Raw genomic sequence first — 26,401 nt, 5'->3', positions numbered from 1 at the left:
TACTCCATTTGCTTAGGTGTTTTATCATCTCTAATAATAAATTTATCAAAACGGGTTCCCGTTAATGAGTTCTTGCGTTTAAGAATATCCTTTGCAATTGATGCATTGTTAAATGAAAGTTTCATTAATTTTGGTCTATTGGGTGAAGGTTTGCCAATTCTGGTTATGCTAACAGGAATATGTGGGGTTGAATTCCCACACACTACCCCCAAAATATCGGATGCTAATTCTTCATCATGCTTTTTACGTTGATCGATACTGCCTGTACTTTCTGGAGCACCAACAATAATTATATTCTGAGCTCGCACCATCCTCTCAGTTGCCTCCGAAACAACTTCTTCAAAAGTTTGTGGTGACATCTTTTGGTTTGTAATTTGTGTGCTTAGATCATCAAACTTTTTATTTAATTCTGACATTTTAGTTTCAAACTCATTTTTAAAGCCTTCAAAAAAAGATTTTAATTGATCAAGATTACCAATATTTCCTGAACAATTATTACAAAGAATCTTAACGCTTCGTGATTTATTTCTAGTCATTCTAACATCTTCGGCGGATTGCATTCCAACACACTTCAAATGAACAGTAGATCGACATCCGTCACACATTGTTGTTGGCGTAGACCCTAAAGCTGATCGACAATTCTGGCAATCACTCATATTTAAAGCTGTTTGACCTTGGTAACGATAAACAATTATTGACTAACCTGTTTATACGGCAGAACAGCTTCCAGATATCTTCTAATTACTCGCTTAATTTATGTTGCACAGTTTTTAATTTTTCACTAATATTACCACTATAATTAGACGATTAAATTGATGCCAATTAAACAATACAAAAATAACTATTTCCTTGCAAAAATAGCAAATAACATCGTTTTGTATTTTTTGGGTCAGTCTAAGCAAAAAATGTTTTTAAATGTTTTTTCGTAGGATGCATAGTTTTCGACATAAACGCGGTTGAACTTTCAAAAAATCGAAAAATTGCAATTTTTGAACCCGAATAACTTTTGATTGAAAAATAAAATAGCAATTCTGCTTACCGCATTTGAAAGCTCATATCAAATTCCATCGGTTTTGATTACCGTCATTGCTAAAAATTAATTTTTTTATCGTTATTCAAAGCTATAAACACATAGTGATTGAATGATGTTTTCAATGCATTTCCCATTTGAAATCGAACGAGTAGGCGCGCATACAGACAATTTCTATGTTGACTACGTACATTAAAACGCATGCATTGGGCATGGAAAACATTATGTGTTTATGGCTTTGTTTAACAAATAAAAACTTAATTTTTAGCAATACAAATAATCAAAACCGATAGAATTTGCCTTGATCTTTCAAATGCAGTAACCAGAATTGCTATTTTTTTTTAGTCAAGAGTTATTCGGGTTCAAAAATTGCACTTTTTCGATTTTTTTAAAGGTCAACCGCGTTTATCTCGAAAACTATGTATCCTACGAAAAAACTTGTAGGACCATTTTTTGCTGAGAATCACCCAAAAAATACAAAAAAATATTTTGTTTTGCGAAAAATCGCTGTTATGTGATTCCTCAAGTTCTTTTTTTACAACAATCTTATCGACATCCAAATCGACTGTTACCCAAACAATTCGTGTTCTACGGGTCAAAATACATAAAAAAAACTTGGGTAAGTCCATCTGAATTAAGGGGGCCCTTGTACTGCTACTAGCGACAGGACTATAAACAATTGAAATAAATTAAAAGTTCATCATAATAATTGCTCAAAATGCTTTTTTGCCAATAATAAATGTAATTGTTCACTACAAGAAGCTGCCATCGGTATACTAAAAATAAAAATAATATGCATAGTTTTATGTCTGTTTATTACTTAAAAAATTAAATTGTATAACACAATGCAAATATCCTACGTATAAAATTCGTCGGCTGTTTTCTACTTAGAGTTTCTGCCCATTTTTAATCCTTGGTATAAAAGGATCGGATCTATCATAAAACGTCGTCGGCAGTCGCTTCTTAGACATTTCTCCGTCTATCCAATTTCTGAATACGGCCAAGTCCGTATACACCCCAGGAATTTTTTTTTCACCGCATCCGATGCCCCAGGCGACTATACCTAAAAAAGGGAAAATGAAATGGATTTTTCTGAAACTGTTTTCATAGCAAATTATTTTTTATCTAACAATAAATCACTAAAAAATTTGTTTATAATACTTCCACAAAATTTATTATAAATTAATGTCACAACGCCTGTTTCGCCAGGGTGCATTTTTCAAATGATGTATTTTACTGGTTGTCTACAATTTAAAGTTGTCTAGAGGGAATGGGTAGAGAATGGGGAGCTGTTTGTTACAGGTTGGTCGTTCAGAATAATTATATCTTATTTTTAATTTATTAATTTCCATGGATTCTAGTAAAGATGTAAGTTTTTAGACAGTTTGTAACGATCCAAAAGATTTTTTCATTTTGTTTTAATCCCGTCTTGTTCAGAAACAAGTAACTCAATTTAATGTTGTTTAACACTTTTGTGAAACCCAGAAAATCATCTTTCTACGTTTATAAAAGAATAGGGAAATTAACATTTTTTTTTAAATTTATTTATTACATTTGTCTACATATAGAAACATATAGAAACAACACATACCAAATATTAACCCTCAAATCGCAATGTTTAATTTACAATGAAAATTTAAAGTTGTGATCGCTAACTATCCAACACGAAAAGCGCAGCACGCTATGTGACGCCACGCTGCTCGTTCCAGGATAAGAGGAAAAAGAACTGGCAACAGTGGAAGATTGTTTTTAATTTAAAATTGACAATTTTTAGTCACAGAAGTCGAGCTTGAAGTTTTATTTGCAAGATTGGCTCAAATAGTTGTTTCAGAAAAATGTGGTGATGTCTCAGCTTTATTAGAGTTTTCTCCAGTTGTATCTAGTGGGAGAGGTGCTGATAGGTTGGAGGATATTGCTTCCGAAGTTTGCGAAAACGATATTGTCGCTGAATAAGGTTCATTGAAAGTATTTCTATAAGTAGGGGTATTAGTAATTTCTTGGTCATGGATATTTTTAGGCGTAAGTGACATGCTCGGACTTGATAAAGGATGATTTGATGTTTGCTGAGTGTTTGGTACCTTGTGTAATATATTTGTTGGAGCTGTTTGATTTGATTCTTCCTTGTTTGACTCAATATAGGTTGACTCCGTTATTGAACTATTAAAGTATACATTAGAAAATATTAGTTTCTCTGCTGAAGAGACAAGTATTCGTGCTGTCATAACTTCGCCGAGTACTTTTATAGAGCCATGTTGTGTCATGAAATTATCTACTGCGGTTTTGTTTCTAGTTGAAAAAATAATATTTTTTGGGTTGACGATTGTACTCAGAGGAATAAGATAATCCTGCAGTTTAGCTTTACCGCGATCACTAAATACAATTGCTTGATCCTTACGTGGAAATGATTGTTTTGAAGCGGCTGATGCATAACTGTTAGTGATATTTAAACTTTGATGTAAGTGATTGTTTAGATCGGAATGTGTATTTAAAGCTGTGCGGGGGCGAAAGCTTCACTCCGACTCTGGTGAGTAAGAGATAAGCCAACCGCATGCTACTCACCACCCAAAATTATTATACGATGGTGTTTATTTATTATTTGGCATTTCCTTGTCACACAAATTAAAAAATTATCTTATGTATAGATGACTTATAGTAGTATCTAGTAGATAGACACTTTTGTTTTTAAAAACTATTTGATAATACCACTTGTTTTTACTGAAAACTAGGGGCACAAAATCCAGACAATTTAACCGTATCTTGCCAGGCTATTTAATTTTTTGATAATAAATCTTCCTTTCTTTTGGCCAAATAAATTTTAGTAAGACTAAAATAAGGTAGGTGTTTATTATTTATTATTAGATATTTGCTTATATGTATTAGTGTTTTAATTTTGTGGTTTTTTTATATCTCTGAGAAAAGAGAAAGTGGCTCCATTTTTGGAGAATTGTTTCTAGCTTGTTTTCTTTTGATTTATGAGCTAGTAAAAAATATTCAAAGGACCACCCCCACATCTCTACCGATTCTGGCCAACGGAGACTTTGTTCCTCCCTGTGTGTACATTTTGGTGCTACAAGTTACCACATGTTTGTATACACCACTCTGTAATAATTGCTTTTTCTTTTGGCTATTATTGTTGTAAGTTTTACCTCTTTTTCTATGGATAACAAAGCTGAATATTTCAATATGTAAGTCAAAAATAATAGGAGAGTGTGGCTGTCTTTATTTCTTCATGTAACTAGTTAAGACTGTATATGTAATGGTATAGTTTTTTTTTTGGTTGTAGAAAGACTAATTTCAGGGATTTCTTATACCATTTTTGTTATTTCCATTATGATATTCAATTCTATCTCGAAGTTGTTTTTTGAGAGAGAAGTCGAAACCATATGTAAACAGTTGAAGAATGGCAAATCACCGGGCCCAGGAAATATAGCTCCGGAACTCATCAAATATGGACCTAAAGTTTTAATTAAGCGGCTAAGACAACTTTTCCAGCAATGCTTGAATAACCATGAAATACCTAAAGAATGGAAAGAGTCACATCTGAGCACTATCCACAAAAAGGGAGATAAATCAAAACCTGAAAACTATAGAGGAATTGCAGTCACTAGTAGTATCAGCAGAATATATGGAAAACTTATTAAAAATCGAATAGAAGAAGAATACCAAAATATGGAAGCCGAAGAACAGGCTGGTTTTCGCGCAGGTCGATCTACAATAGATCATGTTTTCTCCATTACTCAGATAATTGAAAAGAAAGTTGCTCGTGGCCAAGAAGTCCATCTGATGTTTGTAGACCTTAGAAAAGCGTATGATAGTGTCCCGCTGGTTAAATTATGGGAGGCACTGGAAAAAAAAAAAGGAAATATAGAATTGGTTGAAGCCGTAAAAACGTTGTACTACCAACAAACAACAAGAATTAAAACGGGAAATCTCATAACACCTGGATTCACAGTAACTAAAGGACTAAGGCAAGGATGCTGTATCTCACCAACACTATTCAAAATATACCTCGAAGCAGCACTCAACAAATGGAAGAAAAAATGTACGAATATGGGCATACCACTAACGGACTCAACTTTGTACACGCTGTGCTTTGCGGATGACCAGGTGATCATCGCACAGGACTCTGAAGATCTTAGTTACATGATGCGAAAACTATTAGAAGAGTTTACAGAGTGGGGCCTAGAAGTGAATATGGAAAAAACTGAATACATGAGTATCGGAGGAGACCAACATAGCCTCCGAGTAGAGGAAAATCAAGAAATAAAATTATGTGAAGACTACAAATACCTGGGAGTAAAGATCACTCAAGACGGAAAATTAGATGCAGCTATTAAGGAACGAAATATACAGGGTAGGAAAGGCATATCCTTACTAAACAGCGTACTGTGGGATAAAAATATTTCTAAGGAGAATAAAAAAGAACATATAACACTATAATAAAAAGCATCACAACATATGGATGCGAAGTGTGGCCCATAAAAGACAGAACAGAGAAAATGCTTAGGGCAACAGAAATGGACTTCTGGCGCCGTTCAGCGGGAATATCTAGACGCGACAGAATAACAAACGAGAGAGTCCGAGAAATCATGGGGGTTACACATACTATTGTTGACGACCTCAGGACGAAACAACTCAGCTGGTACGGACGCGTAAGGAGAATGCCGGAGAATAGAATACCAAGACAAATCCTCGAATGGCAACCAAGAGGAAGGCGCAGACCAGGAAGACCTAGAAGAAGTTGGAGAGAAGGAGTTGATAGAGAAATCAGGGACAGAGAACTCGAGGACGATCTATGGAATGACAGAACGAGATGGAGATTGGAAATCGGAAGACGTCGAAGAACGTTGTAAATCGATATTATATATATATATATATATATATATATTTCTTTGTAGTACCAATTGACTTCTGGACGAAAAGTATTCCCATTTGGCATCCGTGAATATTCACGGGCCACAATATACAGCGAATTCTGTTGCGGTACCAATTGGCATCAATCGCTGTTGCGGTTTCTTTGGCATCGATTGGCTTTGGACCTTTAGCATCCATTGGTTTATGACTCAAGTCGACAATAATACCTAAAGGTTTCGGTGGAATTCTACCTGAGTCAATTCATCTGTTCAGTCATTGTAATATTTTGTTGTCGAAACGGATGTTTAAAAATTTAACTTGTTAGAGTATATTACTCTTTATCTATAAATTGTAGGCAGGTAGTTATTGCTTTTTTCGAGATTGAATATTTTTCTTTTAAAATTATGACAGCTTCAAATTTGATTTAATTTGCTAAATACTTTTATTTTACATTTTTTAAGCTCAGTAATTTAAAAATGTTTTATCGTCTTTTAACAACTTCTAGTCTGATTATTCCCTGAGTAAAAGAGCTCTGTTGTAATGAATTATTTGGTATTACTAAAGAAATTCTGGTATAGTAGGATTAAATGTTAAAATTAAATGTTACAATGATTGTAACTTCATGTCTTGGGCTGTTACGTCGCATTATGGGCTATATGGGCTGTATTTTCTCGTTCTTGTTCGTATTTCTCTTCGATTTGCATTTTCGATGACACTTTCCAATATTTTAGCAAATTCAAAGTCCATGAAAAATACTTAGAAAGCAAACAAAAGTACTTATAAGAGTATACGACCATTTGATAACACTCACTGTGAAAATTTTTGCAAGTGAAGATGTTTAAGACAACAGGCACATTATTGCCGAACGCAAAGTGCACATAACTTTCTCCTTTATTTTTTGGTATCTGACTTCTTACAACTGTGTGTATTTTTCTTTCCTCTGCCCATACTTCTCGTACTGAATCTGGTTTGATGTGGTATTATATAATAATAGATGCACAATCAAAACGAACCAGATTCTTTTACATTAAAAAGAGATAAAATATTATGTCCATATACTATGAAAAGCAATAATTAAAAAAGAGTCGTATTTTAACACATATTTGTTTTTCTTTAACCGTTTGTTAATAAATAATATATCAAAATTTATTCGACATAATGTATGTTTTATTTTAAGGCTGTAACATAAAAATAAGAATTACCTGTTATGAAGGCACTACATAGGTAATTATTATCTGTACCTAACAAAAACCAATTTTATCAAAATCAACCTAGTTTGAAATATATGGAGTCTCGATTATATATCATGGTTGTGTTTGCCCTACGTAGAAAAAAATAAAATAAAATTACTGAAATCTCTTGGGAATTGAAGTACTCAAGAATTGAAAAGATGTTGAAATTACTGTAACTTTGAAGAAGTTGAAAATCAAATGTTTAAAGGTACACTTCTTTTAAACAAAATTCAGAATCAGTATTTTATCTCTTAACTTCATTAGAAGTGAATAATAAAGAAGTTATATACATACAAAAGGTTTTTGTAAGAAACACAGTTGCAAACATATAATTTACAAAATTTCTTGGTCTCTCTTTTTAAAATGGCGATACATAGCTTTCAACGTAAACAACGTTTTAGGAGTAGTGTCCACTTAATAGCTTCTAATGGTAATAGTGGGTTAGGGACAATTAAAACCTAGTTAATGTTTAAAATTTGCCAATGTTTTTACTTTATTTTAAGTCTTTATCAAGGCTATACATGGCACATACCTATAATGGTACATAAAATGATCCATTGTGATTTATATACAGTGAGGTCCTAAGGTAACGGATAAATTCAATATTTTTGTAACTAAAAATCTTTTGACGAAATCCTCATGTAGGTCGGTTTTTATTTTTTGTTGTGCATTTTTTTCAATAGAATCTTTTTATACAGGGCGTGTCGTGTAACAGTGGCCAATACCAACTTTCTTATTTTAGATACAACACCCTGTGTATTATTATATTTTTGAATTTCTTAGAATATTGGGTAAAATTTATATTTAATCTTCTATTCTTATCTTTAACCGTTTTTAAGTAATCGAGGTTGGAAAAGTGACATTTCGTGTATTTTTCCTCACAAAATCTAAACAGTTCGACCTAGAGTAAAATGGTTTTTACATTATTATCTTACTTTTTGATATGCTATCTAGTGGTATCAAACCCAGAGATGATAGGATTATATTCAAAATGACAAATTTTGAAATTTAGGGCCGACCACGACAATTTTCGTATTTTATTTTTATTTAATACCACTAGATAGCATATTAAAAACTAAGATAGTAATATAAAAACTAATTAAAATGGACCAAATCCAATAGTTGGCTGTATACCTTGAATCAATATAAAGACAAAAGCTTTTTGTAAATACAAAAAGCTTTTGTCTTAATATAAAAACCATTTTACTCTAGATCGAACTGTTTACTCTAGATCGATTTTGTGAGCAATTGTCACTTTTCCAACCTCGATTACTCAAAAACAGTTAAAGATAGGAATAGAAGATTAAATATAAATTTTATCTAGAATATTCTTAGAAATCAAAAGATATAATAATATACAGGGTGTTGTATTTAAAATAAGAAAGTTGGTATTGGCCACTCTTACACGACACGCCCTGTATAAAAAGATTATATTGAAAAAATGCACAACAAAAAACAAAAATCGACCTGTACGAGGATTTCGTCAAAATATTTTTAGTTACAAAAATATTGAATTTATCCGTTACTTTAGGACTCACATGTCGTATGGAAATAATCAACATTGACCACACCGGGTTTATTTAAAAAAAAATAGCCTCGATAAAAACGTAAAATAGGTAAAGTCTATACGTTAGCAATTGTACAAAACCCACTATTACCATTAGAAACATAGACTAGTTAGAAACTTTATTTTAAAACTAGAACAGCTAAGAAAAAATGAATGTTTGTCCAACCTCAAATTCTATCTACAACATTTCATTGGATTTACAAAATCCAAGAGAAAATATTAATATGACGACGTTTTAAAACGTTAATAAAATTAGGTTTAATTCAATAAGAAAGTAATGAAGGATACATTAAAACTATAGGATTGTAATAGAATATTTTATTGAAAATCGTAATCACTTGAATGAATTATTGTGATTTATATTTATTTTGTACAAATACTTTTATTGTGTCCCATTTCCTGTTTTTAAAAACATTTGGATACTTTTCTACCAAATTTAAAACTTCCATTTTTTTTGGCGGAATTTTCTTCTTAATATGACGTGCAAAGAATTTTTGCGTAAGTTCTTTTTCCTCTTTTGTCCATGGAACTAAAATACGTTTACCTTTCTCCTTTATTCTATTTTGTGACGGGATGTTTACTTCATTTTGTTGAAGAATAGGTTGATTAGTATTTTCTTCGTCACTATCAGCTTCTTCTGCGTCTTCCAATATCTCGTTAACGACTTCAATCTCATTTAAATTTCGATTTTTATATTGGTCAATATTAGTGTTTTGAGCGAGCAATAATATTTTGGAAACTTTTGCGGTTTGGTAAATGTCTGACGGGAGACGATACCACTCATCATGAGTTTTTGAGGTATGCCCCATAAATTTTGCTAGTTGTTCTAGTTCACCCTTTTCCATTTTTAAAATTTGTATTATTGTTGCTAAGTGTTTTCTGAGGCGAGTTGACGTGAGGGTAGTGATTTTGTTTGCATCATTCAACACCTTAGAAGCATGCTTTCTGAGAACATGATATCCACTGATGCAGTTAATAGTATTCGGTATGCCAAATAGGTATTCGTTGTAAGAGGTAAAAAAATTATTCCTATATTTAATTAAAGTGTCAACTCCACTTTTGGTCAATTTGTCAAACAGAACAGGTACGCCTCTACCTCTCTTACCTCTTATTACTATGCGTTTTAAAGAGTGAACTAAAATTTTCTCGGTTTCTGTTAGGACTTTCTCAAACCCTTTAGAAGATTGAGAATCATGATGTTTTAAATAAATATCTAAAGGTAATCTCTGCAGCTCCCCTACTCGTCTCTTATTAAAAAGTAGTAAGCTGCAATATGTACCTTCGAGTAGACATTTGTACGCTTGTGTGTTATTCACATTTTCATCCAGGTGAGTTATTGAAGATGTTATAAGCTCATCCAGATAAGTCTTCATTTTCTGAAAAAAATATGAAATGGATATTAGTATTAGTAATTTATATTCGTACATAAACTGTTATTAGTATTCTAGGTGCATTATCTACAGGGTGAGTTTTTAGTGTGAGATTGGTCGATCACTCCGTTAGAGTACAAGATATCCAAAAAAAGTTTTTAAGAAAAATTGTAGGCAATGATATGCTCCTTGCTTTGAAAATATGCCCAATTCTACAGGGTGGTTCATAACTGCGTGGTAAAGCAAAAATACATTTTTTTAAATGGGATACCCTGTATATATTCTCATATGTACATTTCTCTTATAATCCCTGTTCTTAAAATATAGGGTTCTATATTACTATACAGAGCATTTAACGAGTTATGACCATTTTAATTTCGAAATCTCTATGAACTAAAATGTCACAAATACACTAAAAAAAGATATGTAAAACGAAAGAAATATTTAGACATACTCACAATCGTTTATTTTACTATGGACGACCGGTTTCGACCACTAAAATTTACTGGTCATCATCAGGTCTCCGATATTGGAGAGTATATAACTGTATTATAGAACGATCAACTTAAGGGTAGGATCATGAGGAGTAGATATTTGGGAAATGTACTATCCCAAATATCTACTCCTCGAGATCTTACCCTAAAGTTGATCGTTCTATAATACAGTTATCACCCAATAGTTTGAACCAAGTAACACAAATGAAATTTTTACTACACGATAGTTTCCATAGCTTGTACCGGCATATAAGTATATTAGATAACCCTCAAACCATATTTAGGTTAGATTGGCATCTTACTTATTAGACCTCATAAAGCTTTTGTTGTCCTGATTTGTTGTTGATTTTTTAGCATTTTAATTAACTGTACCGGAGACCTGATGATGACCAGTAAAGTGTATTGGTCGAAACCGGTCGTCCATAGTTAAATAAACGATTGTGAGTAAGTCTATATAACATTTCTTTCATTTTACGTACCTTTTGAAATGGACTCACAAGTGCAACCGATTCATAATTTGAATATACAATGAATTTATCAATTTTTAAATTAGTGTGCTAATGACAGTATTCTGACCAAAGAATTTTTCAGTAAAACATTCATAATGATATAGCAAAACAACAGGTAGGCTTTGAAAGAATGACAGTTGTTATACAGTCTACTTACAGCAATATCCTCAGCCATGGGAATCAGGGTCGGTTTATTAAATCGATTGATTTGAATATTCTGTCCAGCTTCAGTCGATATTTCTAACGCCCATTGATCATCGATAAATTTTTTCATGACGTCTAAGCTCTTAATATTAGCAGAATCGACATCCCTTTGAACCTCCATAGAATAAGCAGAACTGATTGCTTTTTTAATTAATGTACCCATCTGAAGAGCAAGTGATGGTGACTGGAAACATTTGCTCTCGGTATTATAATTCGCAATTGACCGAGTTGCGGACACAATTGTTTTAAACTTTGAGGGATGTAGGAGGAAAAATAACGTTAAATTGCTATTGTTTTCAATTTTCCTGGATTGTATTAGAAGACGTGCTAAACGCCGCATTTGTCGTTTGGCTACTTAAATCAGATGTCTGTCTTTATGACTTTTTACATATTTCCTTCCTACATCGCATATAAGTTTGTCTTTCTTTGCTACTAAAGAGATGTCATCCGCAGCTAGTGAATTTAAAACACCCGAAGTCCTTAGTGGATCGGTTGATCCAAAATTAGTAGCCATTAGGTTTTGGGCTTCGGACTGATGTCGTACTTTTCCTGTTGCCTTTTTTTCATTAAAATAGCACCGTCTAATGTGGCGCCGAAGCGATTTTTTGGCATAATATCCTAAAAATAAACATTTAAAATAACAATTTATCTAAAAATTTGACAAATACCTTTACAGTGTATACATGGAAGCATGTTTGAATTAGTCGAAGATTCATCACTATTACTTAAAACATTTCTACGAAACACAGGTACGGATTTGCCAATGCAGAAGTCTCCCTCCTTTCGTATTTTATCAATGAAATATTTTCGTTTCGGATCCTTTTTGTCAAGAGATAAGTATTTTTGAACCTCAAGTTCATCACTATGAATTCTTTCAAGGTGTCTAGCAAAATTTAAAACAGGGATGTCGCAGTAAATACAATTGTGTTTTCTTCGTATCCTTCTTTTCTTCAAACATACACTGTCAATAAGTGAGGAATTAGTTTCATCCGCTGATTTTTCTATATTATCTGTAATGATAATAATAAGTATTATTATAAAATACTGAAAGCTGGTCTTTTCAATTACCGAGAGAAGATGATGCTATAAGTTCTTGATATATTGGATTAGGGGTAGAGTCATCTAAAATAGCATCATTTTCATACATCAAGTCACAATCTGTTTGTTGTTCTAAAATAATTATTAAAAATTAAGCCACCGATTAGTTCATAGACACATGTAAAATAAGGAAGATGGAGATAAGATAACTATTTTTTGTCAAGCGTGAGTACGTAATATGCTTATTAATTTGACCAAAATTTGTATTCAAAGAAACTTACTATTTGCCACACTGTCATCTGTTGTTTCAATAGAAATAGAGTGCATTTCATATGAGTCATCCAAATCATCTAAAATATATTACAGTTATAGTTAAAGTGTTTGAAATCAAAAATAAATATGTATTACCACTGAAACAGGTAGGAGTATATTCGCTACCGTTTGATGATCTTGATTGATCGAGAGGCTTAGAATGGCACTCTAAAAAAGAACATTAGTAGGTATAGAAAAATCGAAATAAAACTGACAAGGTTCAAAGTATATTGCCATTGTATAGCTTACGCAGATGGCCTAATCATAATAATATAACGCAAAATTAAGTATAAAATAAAATTATAATCAACGCTGCAAATAAAATTGTGTTAAAGATATATCGAAAACGACGCCTAATAAGGGTTTATTCTGAAACCAGTTTAAGATGGTTGCACATAGTGACAAAAATAAGTGACTATTAAAAAACAAAAATAGTAACTCAGGTTTTTAAGAATAGCAAAAATCAACGAGTTCTCCAGTGAGATATTATTAAGAAAATCGGTATCTAAACAACTAAGAGAAATAATAAAACAAAAATAGAGAATATAGAGAAGAAATTAAAAAGCTATAAAAACCAAATTTGCCGATGAAAACAAATTTTAAAAAACCAAACAAAACTTTAAATATGTGGACTGATTGATACTGATTGGAATATCAAACATTGATACGAATGAGTAGTGAAAAATTAAAGAAGAGAGAACAATTTTATAACATTATACATATAAACGAGGTGGTAAACATAGAAAAGGAAACAAAATTATGCGTTAAAAAGTCTGGCTTTAACTTGTAAAAAAAGTAAAAAAATTAATGAGAAAAACAGACAACTGAGGAAAGATATTATACATAAATAATGTTAGGAATTCATGTAAAAATATAAAATAAATTGTAAACAGTGTACAGTGGATTTGGAAGAATGGGAATTGGAAAAGAAAGGAACATTTACAAGGACTGAAATACAAAAAAAAAACGGAGAATAATGGTGAAAGAACAGTCGAATAGAAAACACGCGATAATTTGTGTAAGTTAATTAGGATAGATGCAAACAAAAAACAAGAAATGCCATATTAAAAGATTAGGACTTGGAATGCGACGATAATTAAGGAACAGTCAAGTTTTTATATTTAATTTACAGCTACAGAAAAATAAAATATTTTAGCAACCCTAGAAATAGAAAATAAAACAAGGGGAAGAAAAGGATGAATAGTATTCAAAGCTGGAAAACATTAATTGTTAATCTTCCAAAGATTGATGTAACAATTGATAATGTTTTTTGGGAATAAAACCACATTTTTTCAGGTGTCCGGATTTTTTTGACCAGCAGTGCATTATTTTCACGAGTAAGTTTTAGATCTAGAAAATTTATTGAGAGTTTTGTTTAATTTATTGGAGTTATTTTATCAAAATGTCTGTTTAGTTACTACGGTATTTTTCGTTTTAGTTATTCCTTTTAAGATTTTTTAAATACACTACCTTTTTAACCAACCTATTAACTTAATTTTAAATAGTTTCCTTGGAATTAAGTTGTTTTGTGATTTATTCCTTGAAATTGATGCAGTAGCATTAAAACCCGTAGAAACCGTTTAATAGTTTTTTTAACTTCTTTTAAGTTTTTAACTTCTATTAAGTAACTTTAGTGAAATTTTAAAGAATATTTATTTACCGTTATAAGAGTCAGTGATTTATCCTATACTACAAAAAGAATATAGCACGAAATGTAATAATTACTATGGCACTACACCGAGAATTTTTTAGGGGATTACCAAACGGGTTTTATAAGAGAAAGATTAGTGATATATGTAATACATAATAATGACAGACGTTCCAGAAGCAAGCAAACAACTTTTTGTAATTTTTATTTAATTTAGGAGAACATAAATATGATAAGACGAGGAGATGAATAAATGTGTAAGACATTGACCACATTTTTTATGAATTGGAAATTTGTAATGTTAATAAGGATGACAGTAAAAGGTACACAGTAAAAAGTAAAAATGGAAAATACCCAAATAGATAGCTTTGCAATAAGATATGGACTAAGATCTATTATAACTAACATGTAACTTACCTGTACTTAAGGCTTCATTCACTAATTTCACTGTACGTGAACGAAACTTATATTTATGTTTAATTTTGTTCATATTCATCGTACGTAGATCACTTCCACAAATATTAACAGGCCTCGAAATATTTCAGTACTACACTTAAAACTGATTTAAAATTTTAAGAGTAAGTTACCGTATTTATACTAAATTATCGGACAAAGATGTTTCATGATGTTATGAAAAATCCACTAAAAGAGGATTTACGATTTTACAAAAATTAAGGGCCTATCTTAGGATTACCAAAATACAATATAATATAATAATACACGTTCATGTCGTAAAACCTTTTGAAATCTTATTTAAATAATCTTTCCTAAAAGCAATGTTAAGAAAAGTGAGATAAAGAGTTGGCTGTTCTGCACATTTACATATTTTCCGAAAACTAAACAATGAATTAGGAAGATAATATAACTTAACAATGAAATTGGTAAATTATTGGGAGACAAGGAGATTAAACAGTAATATTGTTGTGTATTTTCAAAAGAAATAAACGTGACAAATCACAATATCCATAGTTACCTTTTTATAAAATGACGTATTATGTTATTCAGAAAGGGATTATATTTTTACAGGTAGGTACCTTGTAAGCTGTCGTTATCACTTTATTTTTCATCTGGAATATTTACTGTTTTAAATATATTTCATTACAGAATCTAATAAATCCTTAATCTGCATCCAATTCTATTTTTATTAACTAAAAAACATCATGTCGAAATTGGTAATCACGATTTTTATCTTCTCATGAAATAAATTATACCTAAGTATTAAATAAATATCATTTTTGCTCCATTTTTGTTCATATTTTTATACAGGGTGATCCGTAAGTAATTGTACAAAAAGAAACAGTCGACTTCAAAATATTCCCATTTAAGCCAGTTTGCTTAAAATGTAAATATGTATTAAGAAAGATACAGGGTGTTAAAGTTGAAATTTAAAATTTTATTTTTCGCTACAACTTTCATGTTTGTAGACATTTTTACGAATTAAAATTTATGACTGAGGGCTTTTGAGTACGAGGAATTATAATTTGATGCATACTTTGATGACTGATGTAGCTGATTGAGGACGCCACATACGCCACATAGGCGGCATACATTTGCGTTTAACTTTTTTGCTCTTTAAGTTAGCACTATTTGGGTAAAAAAATATTAGAGTTACATGATTTTAACAAAAAAAGGTATAATTGTTAATAACTTCAAAACTTAACAGTTTACGAAATAATCCCATTTTACAAATCAGCTGCACAACTCTGATTTAATGCAATTACTCATAGCCACGAAGGAGAAATAGGCTAAACCATGAATACTTCTTAATTTCGGTATGAAATACCTTTAACAAAAGTTAAGAATGTACTATAAAGTATGAATAATTAATAACATGCTACAGGTTTTGACATTGCATTATTTTATGTTTCATGAATTTGGCCAAATCTTATCATACGTTAATTCAATCCATAGTAATATTAAATTTACAAGAGAAATAAAACAAAACCAGTCAATAAATTTTCTAGACTTAAAAATTATAAGAATTGAAAACAAACACGAGTTCTCTGTATTTCATAAACCTATACATACTGACACAACCATACACAGTAGTTCATCCCATCCTGCACAACATAAATTAGCAGCCTACTATAGTATGTTCCACAGATTGACAGAAATCCCAATGTCAAATAATAACTTCGAAGTAGAATTGAATATCATTAAACTTATAGCAATAAATATTGGATACAACGAACACATAATAAACAAAATGTTACAGCAAAAACTACTCAAGAAAGCCCTTAAATCAATCTTCCCACCACAAGAGAAAAAGCCCAATACAATATATTGCTCGATCACGTCATATACAGGTAATATATTAACTAAAATAGCCAGACAGATCAAAAGAAAAGAATAACACCAGCATTTAAATATATTAAGAACAACAAGAGCCAAACGAAAAACATGCACTTACACACTGGGGTTTATAAACTCACCTGTGGAGACTGTCCAAAAGCTTACATCGGTCAAACCGGTAGGGCCTTCAACAAACGTATAACAGAACATAAAAGGCCTTTCAATAATAGGAAAACAGAATCCACATATGCACTTCACCTTCTAGATCATAATCATTCTTTTAACGACCAATTTCAAATTCTTCACGTCCAAAATAAAAGCCTTAAGCTATCTTTATTAGAATCTATGAAAATTAAAAGACACCAATTCTGAATGACGAACTTGAGACTAACAACTCCCCCCCTCCTCAACCTGTTCAGTGAAACTATATAACCTGAACGCACAGTAGGTTAACCATCACTTAAGAAAGGCAAGTTGCCGAAACAGCTGTAGTGACAATTACTAAATAAATTTTGTGGAAGTACAGAAAACAAAAGTTTTCAGTTGTTTTATTCTAGAAATTTTACATTTCATCATAAATTGTTAAGTTTCACACCAGTTTTTCAAAATGAGAGATGACAGAATGATATACAAATAAGCAAGAAATCGTTCTTGTTGTTATTAATGAAAATGGTACCAGTATTCGACAGGTGGCAAGGAATTTTATCGTCAGTTCTTCCGTCATCCATCATGCTTGGAATCGATATGTAGAAACCGGTCGATATAAAAGACGCATTGGACAGGGTCGTAAAAGGAAATCAAACCCAAGAACTTCCTTCAGCAGCACGGGATTCAAACCATGGATTGGCCACCCCTGAGTCTCGATCTAAATATAATTGAACATAGCTTAACTTTTTGGATCAATAGCAACAACTACTCCGATGGCTAATGCCTCTCCCGGTGTTGAATTACACTATTGATCCAAATGGTTGCAGAACAACACAACTCACCAAGTGTGAAACACTAGACAGCTGTTTCGGTCCACCCAGACTATCATTAGTGACGTTTGGGTTCACCATTGGAAAGTTGTCCGTTCTGCTTTGGGGACTGTGTCCTCTGACTATAAAATATAAGCGAAAAATTGCAATACACTCTTAACTGCTCAACATATCAAGGTGTTATAGCAGGTGTTCCGCGTGCAATGCTGCCATGTTCACCTGTACAGCGTGGAAAACAAGAGTTATTTGCTGTCGGTTAAGGTTACCGAAAACCCAAGCAAAGCTTAACTTTTTGGATCAATAGCAACAACTACTCCAGTGACTCCAATAGTGAACATGGCAGCATTGCACGCGGAACACCTGCTATAACACCTTGATGTGTTGAGCAGTTAAGAGTGTATTGCATTTATTCGCTTATACTAATTGAACATCTTTGGGATATGTTAGATAGATGTGTCCCGAGGCGCCACATCCACCTCAAATCCTTCAACAACTAAAACAAACTCTAATCGAAGAATGGGAAAATATAGGTACCCTCAACAAGATATCGACAGGCTTATACGCAGCATGCCACGTAGATTTCAAGCACTAATTCGCGCTGGTGAAAAATACACACGATATTAAGAATCAATTTTTTCTTCATATCCTTACGTTAGAGATGTGGAACAACTGCTTATTCCATTTCATTTGTTGTAGTGTTTTCAAGTTGTTATGATTATCTTCAAAATGGTATGTAGAAATGGTTTTAATTTATTAAATTTATTTGAACAAAACATGATTCCTTTATTCAGGTAATAAGATTTCTATATTGTTAAAATTATTAAGACGCAAATATGTGTGAGGCAAAATTAATAACAAACTATGAACGAATAAATAAACGAAACACAAATATAGAGATATCAGCAGGAGTGGTGAGAAAAGCAAAGAATAGTAGAAGGCAGGAGAGTAATAATATCCCAGTTAAAGACAAAAAATGATCCAGAAATTGAAATTTCATAAGACACTTTAATAAAATATAGGTAGAAGAGCGAGCACTAAATCCTACATATCTGATCTACCCGAAAATGTATTACTTTGCTATAATATAAAATACTAGTTATGTTTGGATCAACAGAAACAACTACTCCGAGGACTAATACCCCTACCGGCATTGAATTATACTATTGATCCTATAGTCGCAGAACAACACAACCCATCAAGTGTGAAACGCCAAACAGCTGTTTCGGTCCGCCAGACCTCATCAGTGACGCTTGGCTTCTCCATTGGAAAGTTGTTCGTTCTGCTTAAGGGTACAAGGTCCTCTGAATCTCAAATGTAAATGAGAATGCAATCCACTCTTAACTGATCAACATTTAATATGTCATCACAGGTGTTCCGTGTGCAATGCTGCCAGGTCACCCCATGTACAGCTTGTAACAACAAGAGCCATTTGCTGATCGGTTTAGGTCACTGAAACCCAACCAATTATGTTTGGATCAACAGAAACAACTACTCCGAGGGCTAATACCCCTACCGGCATTGAATTATACTATTGATCCAATGGTCGCAGAACAACACAACCCATCAAGTGTGAAACGCCAAACAGCTGTTTCGGTCCGCCAGACCTTATCTGTGACGCTTGGCTTCTCCATTGGAAAGTTGTCCGTTCTGCTTAAGGGGACAAGGTCCTCTGAATCTCAAATGTAAATGAGAATGCAATCCACTCTTAACTGATCAACATTTAATATGTCATCACAGGTGTTCCGTGTGCAATGCTGCTAGGTCACCTATGTGATCAGTTAAGAGTGGATTGCATTCTCATTTACATTTGAGATTCAGAGGACCTTGTCCCCTTAAGCAGAACGGACAACTTTCCAATGGAGAAGCCAAGCGTCACTGATGAGGTCTGGCGGACCGAAACTGCTGTTTGGCGTTTCACACTTGATGGGTTGTGTTGATCTGCGACCATTGGATCAATAGTATAATTCAATGCCAGTAGGTGTATTACCCCTCGGAGTAGTGGTTTTTGTTGATCCAAACATAATTGGTTGGGTTTCGGTGACCTAAACGATCAGCAAAGGGCTCTTGTTGTTCCAAGTTGTACATGGGTGACCTGGCAGCATTGCACACGGAACACCGGTGATGACATATTAAATGTTGATCAGTTAAGAATGGATTGCATTCTCATTTACATTTGAGATGCAGAGGACCTTGTCCCCTTAAGCAGAACGGACAACTTTCCAATGGAGAAGCCAAGCGTCACTGATGAGGTCTGGCGGACCGCAACAACTGTTTGGCGTTTCACACTTGATGGGTTGTGTTGTGCTGCGACCATTGGATCAATAGTATAATTCAATGCCGGTAGGGGTATTAGCCCTCGGAGTAGTTGTTTCTGTTGATCTAAACATAATTAATTGGGTTTCGGCGGCCTAAACCGATCAGCAAATGGCTCTTGTTGTTCCAAGCTGTACATGGGTGACCTGGCAGCATTGCACACGGAACACCTGTGATGACATATTAAATGTTGATCAGTTAAGAGTGGATTGCATTCTCATTTACATTTGAGATTCAGAGGACCTTGTCCCCTTAAGCAGAACGGACAACTTTCCAATGGAGAAGCCAAGCGTCACTGATAAGGTCTGGCGGACCGAAACAGCTGTTTGGCGTTTCACACTTGATGGGTTGTGTTGTTCTGCGACCATTGGATCAATAGTATAATTCAATGCCGGTAGGGGTATTAGCCCACGGAGTAGTTGTTTCTGTTGATCCAATCATAATTGGTTGGGTTTCGGTGACCTAAACCGATCAGCAAATGGCTCTTGTTGTTCCAAGCTGTACATGGGTGACCTGGCAGCATTGCACACGGAACACCTGTGATGACATATTAAATGTTGATCAGTTAAGAGTGGATTGCATTCTCATTTACATATAAAATACTAGCTTTTATCCTCGATTCGATTGTGATGGCGTCTTCTGCCGAGAAGTATCCCTTGAAAATACAACTTTTTTTAATAAAATGTATCATCTGTGCTTATTTGTGTCCCTGTCAAAATTGCAAAAATAATCAATATGATCGGTTAAAAAGTTAAGCAGGGAATGCGAAAAAAAAACAAGCCGACAAACACCTTACACTCACATTTATAATATTAGTTAATATTTTCACAGAAAAAAAGACAAAGCATAACCAGAGATAGATAAAAACTAAGCATCTTAACGAAAGAATCTTATTAACACAGCGCCAAACCACATTTTCAAAATTCACAACATTTTTAATGCATTTACAACCCCTAACATTAAATGATTTTTAATACACAACGTTTTAGCAATGTGCTTCAAAAAATTATACACATGGCGCTGAGAAATAAGGTTATAAAACCTTTCAAAAAGAATAAAAGACTGCAGATAACAAGAAAGTAAGATAAAACCAATAATATATTGTAAATCCAAAAACTAAACAAAAAATATCCATTCTAAGAATTAAACTCAAACGCGAATCGACCAGATGTTACTCGAACCTTTATAAACCTGGAATCTAAGACAATCTAAGTGACTAACTGGCTTCCAAAATCGTATCACATCCTGTAGATGCCAATTGAACCGCTAAGCTGTAACGACATGAATATCGCTTCAACTCAATATACACAAATCGATGGTGGCGCTGCTTATTTTTTGCCTCGAACTACGATTTATTTACGAATCAAAAAACGGTCCAATTGGATTCCGGGTTCATATCGCGTAGAGAGCCTTATAATATCATCCACTATGCGTTTCTGATATTATTTTGAAGAGGTCAATTGGCATCCGAATACCGGATGCCAATTGACCAGCGGAAGCCAATTGAACCTACAACTTTACATGTGGGAAGTCAATTGTTACCGTAAATAAATATATATATATATATATATATATATATATATATATATATAGTTGTTTTTTGACATGGGAACTTCTACCAATCTATGTAACATGCTAGTATGGTAGGCATGCTGCTAATATTTATGTTGTGTAGGATTGCATGATGAATTGTGTATAGCTATGTCAGTACGGATCGGTTTATGAAATACGGGGAACTCATGTTTGTTTTCCGGTCTGATCATTTTTAAATCTAGAAAAATTTATTAAATGATTCTGTACTGTTTCTACTGTAAATTCATTATAGTACGTTCTTTGAAGGTAACATATTGCAAAACCTCTAAATTTTAAAGAACTGCTTGGATTGACATGAAATTTGGCACAGACATAGCTAACAAGTCAAAGAAAAAAAGTGATATTGTGCCGATGTGTGCTTTTTCCCCAGGGGTGAGTTTCACCCCCTTTTGGAGGTGAAAAATATATGTTCGAAATAAGTCCGGAAATGGATAAAACGACTAATTCTAAGCAAATTTTGTTCCGTAAAGTTTTTTCACCAAGTTAATACTTTTCGAGTTATTTGCGAGTGAATATGTTAATTCTTCTACAAAATAACTACGTTTTTAAACGGTTTCTCGCAAATAACTCAAAAAGTAAGAATTTGGTGGAAAAAAATTCTTATCAAAAATATAGCACGTAAAAAAGTGAAAAACTTGGTGTATATATTAGGTCACTGTATCTAGTAGAAGCAGAATTATAGCTAATGAAATATAGGTTCATATTCGTCAAATTCCAAATCGTGCACTTTTTTGAAAAAAACTCATTGTAACTTTTTTTAAAAAGTTTAAAAAAATGCCTATTTTTGTTAAAAAAAAAATAGCATCAGAAATAAACAAGTTACGCTCAAAATAAAGTTGGTCCCTTTTTTTGGTAAGAAATCGGGAAAATCACCCCCTAATTAGCATTTCAAATGAACTTAATTGTTACCACTTCACAAGTTTTTTACTCGCGTATGTATTGATCATACGATCTGTAAATTTCATCGGTTCAAAGTCCTTATTTTTGAAAGAGATGTAGTTAAAAGGGCTTGAACGAGTCACTTATCACGAGTGTATGCAAATTTAGAAACACCGAATCTTGACCAATTTTTGTCTTACAGAAAAACAAAAAAATACAAAATATTCAGAAAAGTAGAGCCGGCTTTTTTTATTGTTTAAGAATTTTGCTATCTCTAACAATTTTTAAGTTATTTTGAAAAAAAAGCTTTTTTTTTCAAAATTAAAATTTTTTAAAATTTTTCCTTAAAACCAAATTTTTTTCAAAAATTAGCACTTTGAACCGATGAAACTTACAGATCATATAAACACAACATAAGTAAAGTAACTTGTGAAGCGGTAACGATTAATTTCATTTAAGTTGCTAATTGGGGGGTGATCTTCCTAATTTTGCTTGTCAAAACAAAAGGGACCAACTTTATTTTGAGCGTAATTGGCTTACATTTGATGCTAGAAAATTTTTTTATAACAGAAATTAAGATTTTTTTAAACACTTTAAAAAAGTTGTAATGTTTTTTTTTTTTCAAGAATGCTTCATTATTTGGATATTTCACATTGAATTATTCTATTTGGAATTTTTCGAATATGAACCTATTTTTCATTAGCTATAACTCTGCTTTTGCTAGGTATAGGGACCTAATATATACACCATTTTTTTCACTTTTTTGTAGGCTATAATTTTGCTTAGAATATTTTTTCGACAAAATGCTTACGTTTTGAATAATTTGCGAAAAACCGTCTAAAAACGTGGTTATTTTGTTGAAAAATGAACATATTCACTTGCAAATAACCCGAAAAGTATTGATTTGGTGAAAAAACTATATAGAAAAAAAGTTGCTTAAAATTAGTCAGTTTATCCATTTCGGAACTTATCTTGAACATAGATTTTTTCTCCCCCGGGATGGGGTGAAAGTCACCCTCAGGGCAAAAGCACACATCGGCACCATATTAGTTTTTTTCTATGACATGTTAGCTACGTGTATGCCAAATTTCATGTCAATCCAAGCGGTTCTTTAAAATTTACAGCAAAAACCGTGAAAGAATGGACTATTATTACTATGGAGTGAATTAATGTATGAAAATAGTTGGTCAAGTGGCCTGTTAGTTGCTGTAGAACAAGTAGGGGAGTGCAATTAGAACGAAAATCTGCATTGTTTCGGAAAAATTCAAAGAAGTTTATATTTTTCTAAAACTTTTTTTATTAGTTTATATACATGTTAAAGTAAAAAGTTCTAATCGCAGATTTGGCCGCTAATTGTTTATTAATTGGTTAAACAATAACAATTTTTTTGTATAAATAATTTTAAAAATATCATTAAATTCATCATTTTACTTTGATCAAATATGTTTCTATTTTGTTTTTGAATATGCTCAATGCGAATATGGCATTGCAATTTAAAAATTCTTATACAGAAGCTCTTATACAGTATGTTTTCGTAGCTAGGAACCACATGGAAAACTTTTTTATTATCAATTTTACGAAAAAAAGTTATTCTTCATAAAATGCTCTGCATAGTCAAAAATTTAAAACTTAGTTAGAGTTATGTCAAAAATATGAATTTCGTTAAAGAGTAAAGTACCTTGATATTCCAGAATATTAAAAAATGCTATTAGGAAAAGTTGTTTGAAATTAAAAACAATGTTTAAATATACAATTACATCATTCTAATCGAAATTTTTTTAAATTTGTTCTCAAATTACGGATACTCATCGTCATTTTATTTCAATTATGATAACTATTTTATTATCACTTTTACGAAAAAAAGTTATTCTTCATAAAATGCTCTCCCTGATCTAAAATCTAAGATACGACCATCAGGTATCAAACTTTTTTAATTTTATACCAGGTATGTAAAAAATATGAATTTTTCTTAAGAGTTAAGTGCCTTTATTATTCACAATTTGATATATTTTGATATTTTGATATTTTAATTAGAAGGATGTAATTGAACACTAAAACAATTTTTTTAATTCCCAACAACTTTTTTAATAACAATTTTCGATATTGTAAAATTTAAAGGTACTTTACTCTTAAGTGAAATTCATGTTTTTTGACATACCTCGTATAAAATTAATTAAATTTTATATTTGATGATTTCATCTTAGAGTATATACAATGCAGAGTATTTTATAAGGAATAACTTTTTTTCGTAAAACTGATAATAAAAAAGTTATCAATAGGTTCCTAGTTACGCAGACATACTGTATAAGAGCTACAAAAAAATTTTTTTGCTGAACATTTATTATTGTTAAAGCTTATTTTTAAATGTATTTTAGGTTTTAGGTTTAAGTTTTACAGAAAAAAGTTTTAATCGCTTTGTATAAACATTTTTTTAGATGGTAATTTTCGGTTTTTGTATTACATTTTTGTTATCTTTCCTAATTTTATCAAAAAGAAATAGTTTATTTAATTTCGAAAGTAAAATAATTCAGTGCATTTTAAAGACTACATCGTAAAATTTAATAAAGCACTTATAAACCTCTAATAGATCTGTTCGTACTGGAGTAATACCGTCTTAAATTGGTGATAATTCTATAAAACTACAAAGATTTCAAAAATTACATTTTTTGAGACGTCATATCATTTGAATTAAATTTTTGAGATTTTTTTTTAATGAAACATCATTTATCAGGATGCTTGAAATGTAAGTCGTCCAAAATTGAGAGTCTTATAAGAAAAATTGTATTAGCTACACATTTTTAAATTATTTTTAAACAAAATTCATGTAAAGCTCAATTTCCGCCCACACCGTACTTATGCCCATATATTTTGTTTCTTTTTATTATAACCATAAGATAGCTTAATTACTCTTCTTTCATGTTCAATTTGTAAAATTTTATTCGATCCATTAGTTAAAGAAGTACATAAAAATTACTCAACCGTGCACTTCGTCGTACGCTAGTTTACAGTGCGCCAATGTTTGTGAAAGGAGTGCACTCAAAAAAATTTAGTTCGTAATATTGATTAACAGTGATTACTGAATAGTATTACGTCGTCACAACAATTTAATTTGTTGTTTCAACGAACTTTTAGACATTGACGAATGTTATTGTCACAATGATTGAATAATAATTGTGAGAATAACTAGAGTACATTAATCAATAACACTCAATTTATTCAGCCAATAACTTAGTTTCGTATATTTAATAAATACTGTTAATTCTGGCAGCAACTCACGTTCTTGATTTGGTAGATGACAAGCAATTACCTTAGTTTATCGTGACAACGTACAGATTTCATTAAAACAATATACAAATGTTGTTAATATACAGTGCTAGTCAAAAGTCCGTACCCCCCTCGTATCTTTTGAACGGTTATACCTATAATAGTGAAATTTGGAGGGAGGAAATAAACGGACGTGAGCTTCTTAACTAGTCATGACAGGTGACGTAGTAGTGACAGATAACGTTGGAGAGCCACTGTGACCGGTAATTTTAAATGGGACCCTATGGCAAGTGATACCTCATTTGAAAGGTATTCAAAATACCTATTCAGTCACACTAATTTTTTTGGGTTTTAGTTGATTTGAATTTTGGTGAATAAATTAAATGAATATAATATTGTAGTTTCGCATTTAATTAATAAAAATTCAACTGTCCGCCTATGGTTTTTTTGTCAAAAAGGTCAAAAATTACTTTCGACAAGTAATTATATGCGGAATTTTGAATTTTTATTAATTAAATGCGAAACTCCAATTTTATATTTATTTCATTTATATATATATACAAGCTGTACGCTCCCGAGGAAGCTGAAGCTGTTTTCACTTGAAGATCCTTTTTGTGGGGGATCATCCCATTCTGACTTTGGTTTTACAATTGCTGGTGTGACTTCGCTGTTTCCACTACCTTTCTCCATTCTTCTCTCTCTCTGATTTTGCTTCCTATATTTCTAATTTCCATACCTCTTAAGTCTTCCTCCACTTGTTGTCTCCATCTGAGTTTAGGCCTGCCTCTGGTTCTTGTACCTGGTGGTATCCATTCGGTTATAACT

General features: G+C 32.2%; 2 protein-coding genes across 2 annotated transcripts in view; both read right to left on the bottom strand.

Moving 5' to 3' along the window:
- Positions 1–1,826: 1,826 nt before the first annotated feature.
- Positions 1,827–26,401, bottom strand: part of LOC114338992 (phenoloxidase-activating factor 2) — a 106,745-nt gene continuing 82,170 nt past the window's right edge. Inside the window, exon 4 of the mRNA XM_028289620.2 lies at positions 1,827–2,093. Coding sequence (XP_028145421.2) covers positions 1,918–2,093 — 176 coding nt within the window. The 3' untranslated portion in view covers positions 1,827–1,917. The remainder of the gene's footprint in view (positions 2,094–26,401) is intronic.
- On the bottom strand, positions 8,987–15,500 carry LOC126883934 (uncharacterized). The gene is made up of 7 exons (XM_050649710.1): positions 14,676–15,500; positions 12,707–12,778; positions 12,580–12,648; positions 12,329–12,430; positions 11,929–12,270; positions 11,214–11,878; positions 8,987–10,059 (listed from the first exon to the last, which is right to left on the bottom strand). Exons 1-6 carry the CDS (start codon positions 14,752–14,754, stop codon positions 11,616–11,618), a joined length of 927 nt encoding a protein of 308 aa, XP_050505667.1. The 5' UTR covers positions 14,755–15,500; the 3' UTR covers positions 8,987–10,059; positions 11,214–11,615.

The sequence above is a fragment of the Diabrotica virgifera genome, chromosome 4 (assembly GCF_917563875.1).
Source record: "Diabrotica virgifera virgifera chromosome 4, PGI_DIABVI_V3a".
Lineage (NCBI taxonomy): Eukaryota > Metazoa > Arthropoda > Insecta > Coleoptera > Chrysomelidae > Diabrotica > Diabrotica virgifera.
This window is presented reverse-complemented; position numbering and strand designations above follow the sequence as displayed.